At 37.8% G+C, this 13,511-nt stretch overlaps 1 protein-coding gene across 4 annotated transcripts in view; it reads left to right on the forward strand.

Moving 5' to 3' along the window:
* Positions 1–13,511, forward strand: part of LOC131035391 (BRCT domain-containing protein At4g02110) — an 86,111-nt gene that overhangs the window by 37,210 nt on the left and 35,390 nt on the right. For all 4 annotated transcript variants that reach the window (XM_057967089.2, XM_057967087.2, XM_057967086.2 and 1 more), the window contains exon 5: positions 4,928–5,029. In XM_057967089.2, coding sequence (XP_057823072.2) covers positions 4,928–5,029 — 102 coding nt within the window. The remainder of the gene's footprint in view (positions 1–4,927; positions 5,030–13,511) is intronic.

The raw sequence follows: 13,511 nt of genomic DNA on the forward strand, positions 1-13,511 counted from the left end.
ATGGGTCAATGCCTAGCATGAATGCTATCTGGAGACTAGCAATTAGGATGAAGTTAATAAAATAGATTATAATCAGATTTTATATTTTGTGGTTGACACACATTAATGTTAACCAGCAATACGATGAGTGAATGGTTTGTAGGGCTGGTTACACAATGGCGGTGCGGTTTCTTTAAAGTGCAGTCGATTCCAAATCAAAAATCTATGCACACTAAATTCTCGCAAGGAAGTGTCGTGTATCCTTTTTCTATCGAGTTGCAAGCAGTTGTAGTCCAAGCATTGGTTAATTTGATTTTATTATTTTTTCATTATTTTATGGATACCTACATAAAACCATAAATTTTATAAAGACTAAAATCTAAAATATATTTTATAAAGACTAAAATCTAAAATATATTTAAGAGAGCATGTTTATTATCATTTCTATATAGTTGATATCTGTAATAGTGAAACTATAATTAATGGTATTAATATTTAATATAAAAATTTAATATCAAAATATTTTTATAATTAGAGTTAATTATTAATAATTGTGAAATTTGTTTGTGAAAGTTAATAAGGATTGTATTGCAATTCAAGTTCCTCATAAATGTTATTAAAATAATTTAAAAATAAGCTGGAAGAATACTGTAGTCTATAAATTTTAAATGTATAATATATAGGCTTTTGATTTACCTTTTTTTTGTAGTGGACAATTGAGCTTGATGTGAGAATGAATAGTTTTAGCTTGCTATTTACATGCATTACAAGAATTTAATAGTTGATACCTTATATCACAATGAAATATAATACATACAATAAAATTAAAATCACTTTAAAAATCAGCAAGAAGCCAAATCTTCCTGACACAAGGTGAACTAAATTGAATCTAGACAATCCTTCTTATTTTCTACTTGTTGCAAAGGGTACAAGAGGAAAGATAGGATTTTAAAGGTAATTGACAATATCATTTTCAAAAAAGAAGATTTAGAACATTTTGAAACATTTCATTAGAGTGAGCTCTACTTCTCTATAATTACTTTTATTTGGCATTCTCATAGATATAGATGTCATACAAAGGAGGTTAAAATAAATTAGAAAGAAGGAATATTTAAAACAAATACCATGTGTCGCATGATGATGTAATGTCCCCACTTTAGTAGTTGACCAAGTGTATGTGTCTAGGCTTAAGAAAGCCATTGGTCAGAGTGTAGTACCTTCTACAGATTTACCCCCTTTGGATGAGGAGGGGAAGCTTGTGTTAGTACCTGAGGCTATTTTGGACACAAGAGAGAGGAAACTCAGAAACATGATAGTGAAGGAGTATTTGGTTAGATGGAGAGACCTGCCGGAGGAAGATGTTACATGGGAGAATGAGCAGGTGATACAACAGGCTGGACTGAGATTGCTCGAGGACAAGCAATTTCAAGGGGGGCAGACTGTAATTTCCCCACTTTAGCAGTTGACCAAGTGTATGTGCGTTAGCCTAGCTCTACATGGTCCCGAGGGCTAACGAAGGGTTTAAGGGGATCTTGGAGTGTTTTGGCCTAGTCATTTCCAGTTTGGGCTAAAACGGAGTTGATTTACTTAGTTTCAGGCATACTTACTATTTTTAGTAAGTCAGCAGGACACAACGAAGGCTAGCTTTGGTGATTGGATTTGATACTCCTCGACGAGAGCTTTCCGACGAGCTATCACTCGCACTATTCGGAGCCCGATTGCTAATATATTTTAATGCCTGAAGTGTTATTAAAGTAACATTTAATTTAATTGTAAAATATTAAAGTGTTACTTTAATATTTATTTTATGGGGATGTGTGCAAATCAAAGGGGTAGCCAAGGGAGACATAAGTGAATATTTTAATATGTTTTATATTGAACATCTTTTATCCCACATTGCTCAAGTGAGTTGGGTCGACCCTTGGAGAAAGAATAAAAGGAAGCTTTTGTGGCTTCATTCAGCATGTTGAATATGAGAAGAAATTGATGTGTGAGTTGCAGATCCGTTCTTGGTATTAGAGGACGTCTATCCTCTCTTGTGACATTCTAGACGTCATTCCCTTGGGGTTTGGCCTTTGGAATCCATTGCTATCAGCTTCATTAACAGGCAGATTGGGTGCATCTCCAGCTACAGGCAGATTTGGTGTTTTGCTCATACCTTCTTCACTTCTTGACCAATGCTTATGCCATTCTGAAGGGATGATTTTATGAAGATATTGGACTGATTGAAGACTAATTAATACTGTAGCAGCACTGTAGCGCAGCACTATTCACGTTACTGTAGCATGACACTATTCACGCTATTGTAGCACGACACTATTCACGTTACTGTAGCAGCAAGATGGGAAGTCATTGTTGGAATATTATGTCAAAAATGCTGGAGTATTTAGTGAGTTGAAAAATCTGCTATGTATTTGATTTTATTAATTCTGGAAATAATATCATATCAACAGTAGTTCAATCTTCATGTTGCATATTATTGTAATTTCCTTCTAGTTCATGTTATGTGATTTTAAACCTATGCAAAGACTTAAAAACAAAGAAACATTTCATTTAAGAAGCCATAAGAGGTTTAAACATTAAACGGAGAAATAAGGAGTTGGATGCAAACTGTTTGACTAAATTCCTATCAGCAGTTGGTTTAGTTTTTGGGCATTCTAGGGTGTCCATTACAGATGACCACATAATTAAGACAAAAAGTTTAGTGACGAAGAGGATGAGGACATTGATAATGTGATAGACACAAGAAATATAGTTCAAATGAAAATTGGAGTTGTTGTCACAAATAGGCTTTAATAGTGGTGGGAATGTAAATACCATTAAGATGCTTAGAAAACACAATTTTGATAGGTTCAATAAATGTAACATACATATTGTACCCCCATATCTACATGACATTGGACATAACATTTCATAAGCACAAACAAGACGTCCCAACAAGATGACTAGTCCAAATTAGAATTGAATGATCCACCATATGCAATATCTCCACAACAACAACAAACACCCATCAAAATTATTAAAGAACAATAAAATAATCCCCCATATGTAATATCTACCAAACAACAACAATCACAAGTGCCAAATTATTAAAGAAAAAGTATATCTATTACTCTCATTGTTGACTTGGAATAACTACCACACGAACGTTATGAAAAACTATCTATGCATCACACTCAAATCCCAAATTCATATGTCAACAATTTACTACAACCATTACATTACAAATAATTTTTATCAATGGGGTGACACTCACTAAAGTTGACTTTTCCAAACATTATGAAATGTAAAACAAATAAAAAATGATCGAGAATTGCTAATGAACCGCACAAACAAATTATTGCCAATAAATAAACAAAAAGATTTTGGTCGCTCAATGCACCTATTTACCACAAATTATTTAATGAGGCTATGCAAAAAAATGCTCGAACTACTAAATTTCTAAATTGCACACAGTGTTGCAAAAAACACACACATGAAATCAAACATTGATAACGATATTGACCAAGTTTCCCATGTACTCTTGTCGATAGCAGGCCAAAAAATCATGCTAACAACAAAATTATGAATTCCAAAATGGCTTGTAAATGTTCTCCTTGAGAGATCATTGATTTTATGTACATAGTTAGCTTTAGACTATCCAATTTAGCCTTTTATGTACTGGTGTTAATTGATAAACTTAGTGGTCCACATGGAACTAAAACAACTTACAAATTATACCTACAATACTTATATTGATAGGAAATTATGAAAAAATACTACTATCCATGGCAATGACCAATTACTATACATAAATCCCAATGATAAATGCTAAAGAAAGAAAAATTGATAGCAATACACAAAAAGATAAGACTTGACTTTTACAACTATGTCTATATTTAAACCCATAAGGTGACTTTGAAGAGAGTTTCCATTCTTCTTTGACTGATATTCAAGAATGAAAAAGCAATCTATACATAATTATTACGAAAATAAGAGTATTTCCCATGCTTACTCTCCTTATAATGAGTTTAGGTAGGAAAATTTTAATGCAATAATATGTAGATAACTTTTCAATCTATTATTTTCATTGCAAACTTCATTCTATATGCTTTATAGGTGCACGCTGACGATCATATATTGATGCATCAATAACCCTTTTAAGTTAACCTTATTATATTTTCTTCACTTTATTTCCTTTTCTTAACTTAAACTAACTTTCTATTGTCTACAATATATACATTTATCATAAGACCACGAACACATTTTCAATATAAGTCCAATAACTTTTTGTTTGAATGTGTAGGAAATTGTCAATTGCATTCCAAACAGAATTTAAGCTGTTACAAATAATTCTTTGACCAATTTTAAGAAAATATGTAATACAAACATATTTAAGCACATTCCATGGCTATTGCAGAGCCCTCAACACCCATAGCTATTCCCACATCTGTTGTTGCTAATATCTGGGCATCATTAACTCCAATACCCACAATGTCATTCATGCCCTCCCCCTTTAGCTCTCCAATAAATCTTAGCTTGGCTTCTAAGAGATTGGTAATGAACTTCAATTTCTCATCTGTGAATTAAAAATGTTGTGACAGGATTGCCTAATCAAATAAACAATAAATAAGATGTCTCCTTAGCATTCTAACTTAAATATGCTTTCCTATCGGCGTAACCCTTGCACCCCTTTTGGTGCAAGTGCTAGTCTAATATTATGTGCTCATCTTTCTTCCACCATTCACATGAACTTTCAGTTATCTAGTATTTCTGTTTTGTAAAGATTATCTTATGCTAAAATATTCCTATTTAACATTTTGGTATTGTTAGAAATAAAATTTCTTTATTTTGTTTATTGATAACAGTGTTAGCTGTCCCTATTATTCTTCTAGTTATGTACCCAAGCTTTTCATAATGAAGAAATAGTTTACACACAATATCTTAATCATTTTTGCTATGTTTGTAGATTTTGTACAGACCAGTAAAGGATTTCGGAGGTATTCCAGGTAGCAAGTCCCTTTGCCTTTGCCTAACAGGATATCAAAGTCAAGATCGATCAGACATTATGGTATGTTGGGCACTTTGGTTTTAAGGTGCAATAGCTTAATATTTTTATTTATTTTGTTTGCTTGCAGTTTTGATATTTGTGAATATTTCAAAGTACAGCTTTATTGAGCCTGATGTTGGATTGTTGTGTACTATATAAAGAAGGAATAGGTTTGTTTCCAAAAAGGATTGGGTATGTATACCTTAATAGAACAATATATATAATATAAGCTAAATGAAAAACCAATCCCTTTGTGGGTTTCCTTGAAGGAGGTCTCATACATCAAATTTGTTTCTCATTTGTTGCCAACCTAAACAACTGACTTTATGTTACCTTATAGCACGCGTTTATTGTCTTCTGGGACGAAATGATTTTCTTGCTATGGTAAGTGGAACTGCATGCACATATTAATTGTGTTATATTTGTTTCAAACAATTTGATTGCTTGTTAGACAATGATCAAAGGGACAAGCAAATTAATGCAAGTTGTTTCTAGGTTTTTTGGTGCGAGATTCACTAATGTCTTAAATTTAAATTTGCCTTAATTATCCTAAACATATATTTTTCATATTTTCTTGTTAAACATTTGATCCCATATATGTTTATTTCATTATAAAAATGTTGTTTTATGAAGTTTTCATTATTTTTTGAGATGAGGGCATGGGTCTTGGAGAAATTGTATGCTTAAGGTCAAAGTTAATTTTTAATGAAATTCATACTTTACAAATATTTTTCTTGTAAAGCATTTGTATACATTAAATAGGCAAATGTGTCCATGCTGCACAAGTAACAAGTGGAACAATTTTGCTTCTATATTAAAACTACAATGGTTGAGATGATTGAACTGTTGGTTATTTGTTGGTGGTACAAAATCAAATCATGGAAAAGGTCAAGCTATTGGGGTTTTGTGTTATTGAAGAGTTTCAGTAATAAATAATTTCAAATGTCAAAAGTATTCTTATGCCCCTAGTTTTAGTTCTTTGAGAAGCTTGTCATTACTCTTAGCAATTGTTGAGCTTGTTGTGACCTTTTCACACATCGCCCCATTGCAAATGGGGACCCTCTCTTTTCCTGCTTTCTAAGATTTTGTTAGTATCCCGTGACCTTTTGCTGCAGTTTCGCCAAGCCTTGTCCATCTCAGAGCATTTCAGGCCTTGACGATTGAAAGCTAGTTTTTGCAAGTTATGTGATTCCGAAGTGTGAACACCACCAGAGTGCTTAGAGAGGCCAAAGGACGAAGATCACAATTGATTTGGATGAATTTGGACAACTTTCTATTTTTAGAAAGTTTGCTTTTTTGCTTTTTACTATTTTTTAGGAAGTTTCGTTTTTGGCCTTTTTAGCCCGATCCTCGTTATGGCTATTTTTAGAAAGTTTTCCCTATTTTTTAGGGATGTCTGCTTTTTGCTTTTTCGGAAGGGGAACCTAGGGTTTACACTTGTGCCATCGACCAGCTCCGACCAGGTCTCGAAAATTCCAAGTTTTGATCTAAAAAAGCTAAATCCCTAGATTTTAGGCTTTTTGCTTTTTCTGGGATGCAAACCTAGGGTTTACACTTGTACTATTGACCAGCCTCGACCGGAACTCGAAAATTCCAAGTTTTGACCTAAAAAGCCGAATCCCTAGATTTTAGATTTTAGGTTAAATTAGATTAAACTGTGAAATTTTGAAATTTCTTTGAAAATTCTTATAAGTCTGGCTAACAAGGGTTTTGAAGTGTTTCCGCAGGTTCAAACCCCATCACGAAGGCTGAAGAAGCCATGAAGGAGCCATGCATGAAGTCCGCCATGCCTTAGGGATCTCTGTGGGCGCTTTGCCTAAAGTCCGCCATGAGTTTGGAGGTCATATGGGTGCCCACTCCAAAGTCCGCCCCACCTAAGGAGACCATGGAGGAGCAAGGGTCAAAGTCCGCCATGCCTTAGGAGACCATGGAGGAGCAAGGGTTGAAGTCCGCCCAAGGAGGAAGGAGACCATGAAGGCGCTAGGGTTGAAGTCCGCCCAAGGAGGAAGGAGACCATGAAGGCGCTAGGGTTGAAGTCCGCCCAAGGAGGAAGGAGACCATGAAGGCGCTAAGGCCAAAGTCTGCCCTACCTTGATGGAGACCATGGAGGAGCAAGGGTTGAAGTCCGCCCAAGTCTATAGAGGTCACATGGGTGCTAAGGTCAAAGTCTGCCCAAGGTTGAAGGGGCCACGAAGGAGGCCAAGCCAAAGTCCGCCAAAGCTTGAGAAGCCAGGAAGGGGCTAAGGTTGAAGTCCGCCCAAGAGGAGGGATACCTAAAGTCCGCCCTAGGAGGTGTCTCCAAAGTCCACTCAAGGAAGGAGCTAACAACAAAGTCCGCCCAAGCTTGCCAAGTGTTGGGAGCAACCTCCAAAGTCCGCCATAGGCTAGGAAGGTCCATGGGTGTCATAGCCAAAGTCCGTCAGAATGATGGAGACCTTGAGGGTGCCTACTCCAAAGTCCGCCCCACCTAGAGAGGCCATGGAGCAGTCAACATCAAAGTCCGCCCCAATGCCTTTGTCAATTTTTAACGTTAATAGAGGCCACGAAGGAGTTCTAGCCAAAGTTCGCCATACCTTGGAGAGGTTGGCAAAGTTTGCCAAAATTTGAAAATGATGGAGATAAAATTCGAAAAAAATCAACCTACACATGGAAGGTAAAACAAAGTCAACATGATGTCACAGAGATTTCAGAATTAAATCCAATATGAGGAAATATCTAAATAATAAAAAAAAAATCCTCAAAATAAATCCAAAATGGAAAGTTTTTTGGGAATATCGAGGGAATATTAAAAATTTATTGAGATATTAATTCAAAATGGAAAGTTTTTTTGAAAGGGAATATTGGAGGATTAATGAATATCTTCAAACTTAAATCAAAATGGAAAGTTTTTTTTAGAATTAGAAGTATGAGTTGGATGATTTTAGGGGTTTTGCTTAAAACTTGTCTACAAATACTTCATTATCAAATTCATTATTACATCAAGAAGTTCAAAATTACTAAGGAGAGCTTAGTAAAGTATGTCAGTTTGAAGATCATCTGGAGGAAATTCTAGATATTGCTGGAAGTGGGATAATATTTTTTTTTAGCAGAAGGCTTACAGATTTTTGGAGAAAGGCATCTTTTCTAAATTTTCTCAATATTTTGGAGAAAAGTCTAGCCTTATTCCTATCCAAGTCAGAGGTGAAATTAAAATTGTGAATTTTCTGAATATTTACCATAATTTAATAAATGATTTCTTTCGAAAATTTTGGAGAAAGAAAATCATTTTTTTTTGGCTAAGTATGAAATTTTTTTTGAAAATTTTAACACTTGATGGTGACTTCAACCGACCTCAAGGCTGAGGGTCTGGAGGTGAAAATTCAATTTTTGTGGCTAAGTATGAGAGTAAAAAAATGGAAAATTTTCCAACACTTAGCCATTTCGCGGCCCCGTTATTTTTTTCGAAATTCTGCAGAATTTTTCTAACTTAAAGTTTTTATCATTCATCTGCAGGTTTTAAGCACCATGAAGTTCCAGGTAGATAAAGATGCTCCTCCAGAGTCAAGGATGACTTCCAAGTGGAAGAACATCAGCGACACCAACCTCGGACACATCAATCTGAGGGAGTTTAAGAAGCGAATGTTTGGTCTGGACAACCTTGTGCCTACCACCATTGCGTAGAAAATGATGAAGAGTGGTATCGTGCACGTTGCCGGCTTCCTCCCCACCATGCAGTGCAATGAACTAGTAGTTGAATGTGCCAAACACTACAACCCCATCAGTAAGGATATTGTTGCACCTGATGGAAGAGTGTTGGCGAATGTCAGCGATGAGGCCATCAGAGAGGCCTTCAGGATCCCTGAGTACCACAACACAGTATATATGACCAAGGACGAAGCTGACAGTCTGTACCATGATCACCTGGAAGAATATGACACCATAGTTAATCATTCCTGGCTAGACAAGCCGAGGAAGGGCGCCTCTAAACTCCAGAGAAAAAGCCTAGTGCGAGCATACTTCAAGGAGGACATTGGGGACATGATTGTCTTGCTCAATAGAATAATAGGAAATCCTCAGGGAGCTCCATTCGAGCCTTGGATGTATTATTTCATTAATGAAATAATCAATGGAGTAAAAATGATAGACTGGGCCCATATGATCAGCGACAGTTTAGACAGCCAACTAAGGAATCTGAAGGCAAATAGGACTTTCTTCATGAGTTCTTACTTGTTCTATTCTTTAGCCAGGACCTACAGGTACATAGGTCTCACTTGTAGAGGAGAAGTTGGGAACAAGGAGAACCAATTTCCGATATATGATTGCTATCCCCAGCTCCATATGGAGGAGAAGTTCCATTTCAAAAGGGTGAATGATGCCTTCTTGATGCACATTACCCGGACCCTTCAAGGTGGCCTGCACCAGAGGCTCTCTCAAGAGTCTATGGACTTCATCGGTCGGTTCGGGTGTTGGTACATCCAATATCCAAAGTTCACTTACCTTCGAATTCAGGGATTCTTTGGTCCTCCATACAAGCTTCCAGCCTACCCTACCAACCGAGTGGTGTTGCTTGAGGTTGTGAGACAATTGGAGGAGTATATAGTGATTCAAAGGGATAAGCAAAAGAAGGTAGGGACATCCTCACTTACAATTGGTAATGGGCTGGAAACATGTCCATCATCACAGGCTGCAGCTACCATTGAGAAAGAACTGGCCTGGTATCCCTTCTACCAATACAAGGCAAGAAAGGATTTCGATCCATTCAGGATAAAGAAGATCGAAGGGACAACGTTTGAGCACAAACTAGATCTGGAAGACTACTGGGCTAATGCAGTCGATAGTTTCGAGATCCGAAAGAGGTTCTGGTCAAGAATTCCTTTAAGTATGGTTAGAGCAACGGAAGTATTCAAAGTTGCCGATCAGGTAGAAGAAAGCCTAGAACTTCAACAGCCGGGTTTTGAGAAGATGAAGAATGAACCTTTAGTCTTGATAGACTGGACAGAGGGAGAAAAATCAGATCTAGCAGACCTCATGAGGTTGGTGGTTGAGTACTCAAGGTGGTGGGCGTCTGAAAAGACAAAATAGTTGAAGGCCAAAGGTGTGGTTCTAACTTATGAATTAATGGGAGTAGATGATACTCTGTCTGTCCATCCTTGTGCCTCCGCCGGTGATGCTCGGAATCCAGAAAGTGTTGGATCTCGAAAGAGAAAGGAGTTGGGTGGAAGCTACACAAAGTGCACAGGGAAAAGGGTTGTAGTTGAGAGAAGAGAATCCATCTAAAGTCACTCCATCCTGAGTGTTGCTTCCATTGCGCCTGATCAGAGTACAATTGGGGAACAAGAGATGAACATCTATGTGAGTGATGATGAAGTAAGAGTGCTTTCCTAGCCAGTTGAGGAAGTGGTGGAGAAGGTCTTCCGAACTCCAGACAGGGGGCAGGATGAAGCCCCTATAATCTTCTTGGATGGCATACCAGCAAACCCAGGAGAAGCAGACGATGTGTTTGATCGGAACACTGTAGAGCAATCAACCATTCCTGATTGGTTGAGAGCAAGGATAAAGGCCAAGGTTCCCAAGGATGTCCACTCAACCGAGGAGGCTACCGCAACATTCCTGGAGAAGGTGAATGAACCCGCCGCAGCTAAACCGCCCAAACCAGCCAGGAAGTTCTCCTTGATTCAGAGAGACAGTGTCGGATTCAGGACAGTCCAGATAGCAGTGCCCAAAGAAGGGAAGACTAGTGAAAATGTCATCGTAGATGACTACAAGATCACCACCATAGAGATGGGTAAGCCTACCCAGGACCAGGAGATCCAATATTTTGACGACTCTTGTAATGTTCTAAAGACAAGGCTGGCTCATGAGAAAGAAAAGAGGAAGAAAGTGGAAGAAGAGAACCAGCAGTGGAGGAAGTATGTTCTCCATCTTACCAGCCCGCTTAACCATGAAGTCCCAGCCACTCCACCACAACCTCTTCAACAGGGATCAATGAAGGACTATGATGAGATGAAGGGATCATACACTCAAGAAAAGGAGTGGATTTCAGATGCTGTGATACGTGCTGACACCCTGGTAGAAAACTTAGTATCAGTGCATGAGGCAACTTCTTTGTTGATTGATCGTATCCAGGATCTATCATCCAATTGGGAAGAAGTGGATGAAATTGAGAATGAAATACTCCCTCACCTAAAGGTTATCCGAGTCATGTCAAAGAAGAGCTTAGTGGATGCAGGCATCATACAAACAGGAGACAAATACGACTTCGGCACGTGGTACTATGCTCTGGTCGCTCGGATTGAGGTTCTGAAGAAATCCGAGACCAAGTGTTTTGAGACAGAGGCAAGGGTTAGAGAGATCCTGGGCAAGGTATTCCGGGTGGCGTCAGAGATTTGGCAGAAGGAAAGCCTAAGGGAGAAGCATTTACAAGCAGAGAACCTGAGAGCTAGGATTCAGACAAGCTTCTTCCGAGATTCAGGGATGATTGACAAAGGCGATCTTTCTAAGATTGCAAACTTCCTCTCCATCGATGACAACTTCCTCACCCAAGCAGTGGAGTGGGAAGGCATCCTTACCACATGCGCCGACGATGTGGATCTCATCGACTTCCAGATTGGCGGTTTGCCAAGTGTCACCATGGAGGAGGTCAAGCTCGTGGTGTCCAGATACGTTGAATCTCTGAAAGAGGAAAGTGGCCACGCACCTTAGTAAAATTAGCAGTTGCGCCACTTGTCACTCTTTCATTTGCTTGAACTAATCGTATTTCGGGAAACCCTAATTAGGGTTTAGGACTTTCAATCTTGGCCCTTGATCACTGTTTGATCTCGGCCATTCATTTATTTTTGAGAAACTATATAAGGTTGCCTCCTCTCATTTGAAAAGGGTGAGGTTTTTGATGTATTGTTGCTTAAGGTCATTTCCAGATAATATATTGCATGTGCGCTGCTTTGTAATCTCTATTATTTGAATGATTTGCATGGTTTCAATTGCCTCAACACTTAGTTAAAATTAATTTAGATTTGCTTTCATTGTTGTTAATTCGAATGAAGGATTTGATAAGTGTCAATTGATGGTGTATCTTCGCTCATACTTTTGGTGTATGGATGATTTCCATCTCACCGTGCAAAGTTAGTCTGAGCCCATCCCCTGTGCATCCCAACATCTCGATCATAAGCACAACCCATTGAAGATTGCACCGGCTTTGTGTAGTTGTCCCTAGTGTGGCGAAGCAAGGTTTGGTTTCTCGAAGGCATCCAATTGATATCGTCTCCAGAATTCGTAGGATTAGATTAGCCTCCCTAAACCCTATCTCCTTTTCCCTTTCTTTTGAAAGTCTAAATCCCAAAAAATCCCCAAAAAAAGAAAGAAGAGCCTAAATTGCTATATCCATCTAAGTCCAACAGTTCAAGAATACTTGTCAAACGTAAGTCCCCCTTGAAAATTTCAGCATACACTACCCAAGAAGTTATTCCACTAAAGTCGCTTGTTCGCACATATAGACCTTGGAATCAGTAGTGATTTTTCAGGAGAGGATAGAATACCTTTGAGTATCCTATCCTAATGTTTGGTAGATGATAAAACAGACACCAACAGTTCTCTCATTGTTCAGCAAGGTATTCTCTCTTTGGTTATGCAGGGCAGAGCCATTCTCATGTCCACTTTAGTACTTCTTATAGTGTTTTATCATTATAAGTTGTGAGATTATCATTATAAATTTGGTGTTTGACATTGATCTTTAGAATTAGGCGATTGCCCTCTTTATCTGAAGTTTGATGTAGGAGCATCATCAGGATTAGTCAATCAGCATTAACAAAAATATTTTATGTTTTATTTTGTTTCTTTGTGGCGAATAAATGGTCATGGGTTCTTATTGTGTTAGGGCTGGTAGGTTGGTGGGTGTTGCGGAGTGCTCTGTATAGGATTCATCCTTTCCTCTAGTAAAACCTCTTGTTTTAAAAATTGTGTTTACTAAGAAAGGGCCTTCATGTATTTTGGAACATTGGAGTGAGTCTTTGGATCTATGAGGCCTCGTGGATTGGGGAGTTTCGGACTATGACACCTCATTGAGTTCACTACTTGTAAGGCATGCATGATGTGTCATTGAGTGTGGACGCTACACTCTTGTAGCAGTGGTTACATCCTCGAAGTATCTTTAACTTATCTTTGATGACCTTGGAGAGGGAGCACTATTTCGAGGAATTACAAGATGGAGGGAAATAAAATAGCGCATCATTTTATTTTAATAACATTTTTGAAACCATGATCCCATGTGGCTGATTAGGTGGCATTAGGGTTTTGGATTAGTATGCTCAAAAAGGGGTATGTAATGTCCCCTTCAGTTATTACTTATGAAATAGGAACATTTAACTTATAAGAATCAATTGCAAGAGACTTCTTTCCTCAATTTCACTATTGATACTTATAAATAAGGATAATCAATGCAAGAATGATTTGATACACAATGATTTCCACTTATAATATGATGATATGAGGTCAATATCAATGCTATCTCTGATTTAGCAATTAGGTG

This window comes from Cryptomeria japonica, chromosome 2 (assembly GCF_030272615.1).
Source record: "Cryptomeria japonica chromosome 2, Sugi_1.0, whole genome shotgun sequence".
Classification (NCBI taxonomy): Eukaryota; Viridiplantae; Streptophyta; class Pinopsida; order Cupressales; family Cupressaceae; genus Cryptomeria; species Cryptomeria japonica.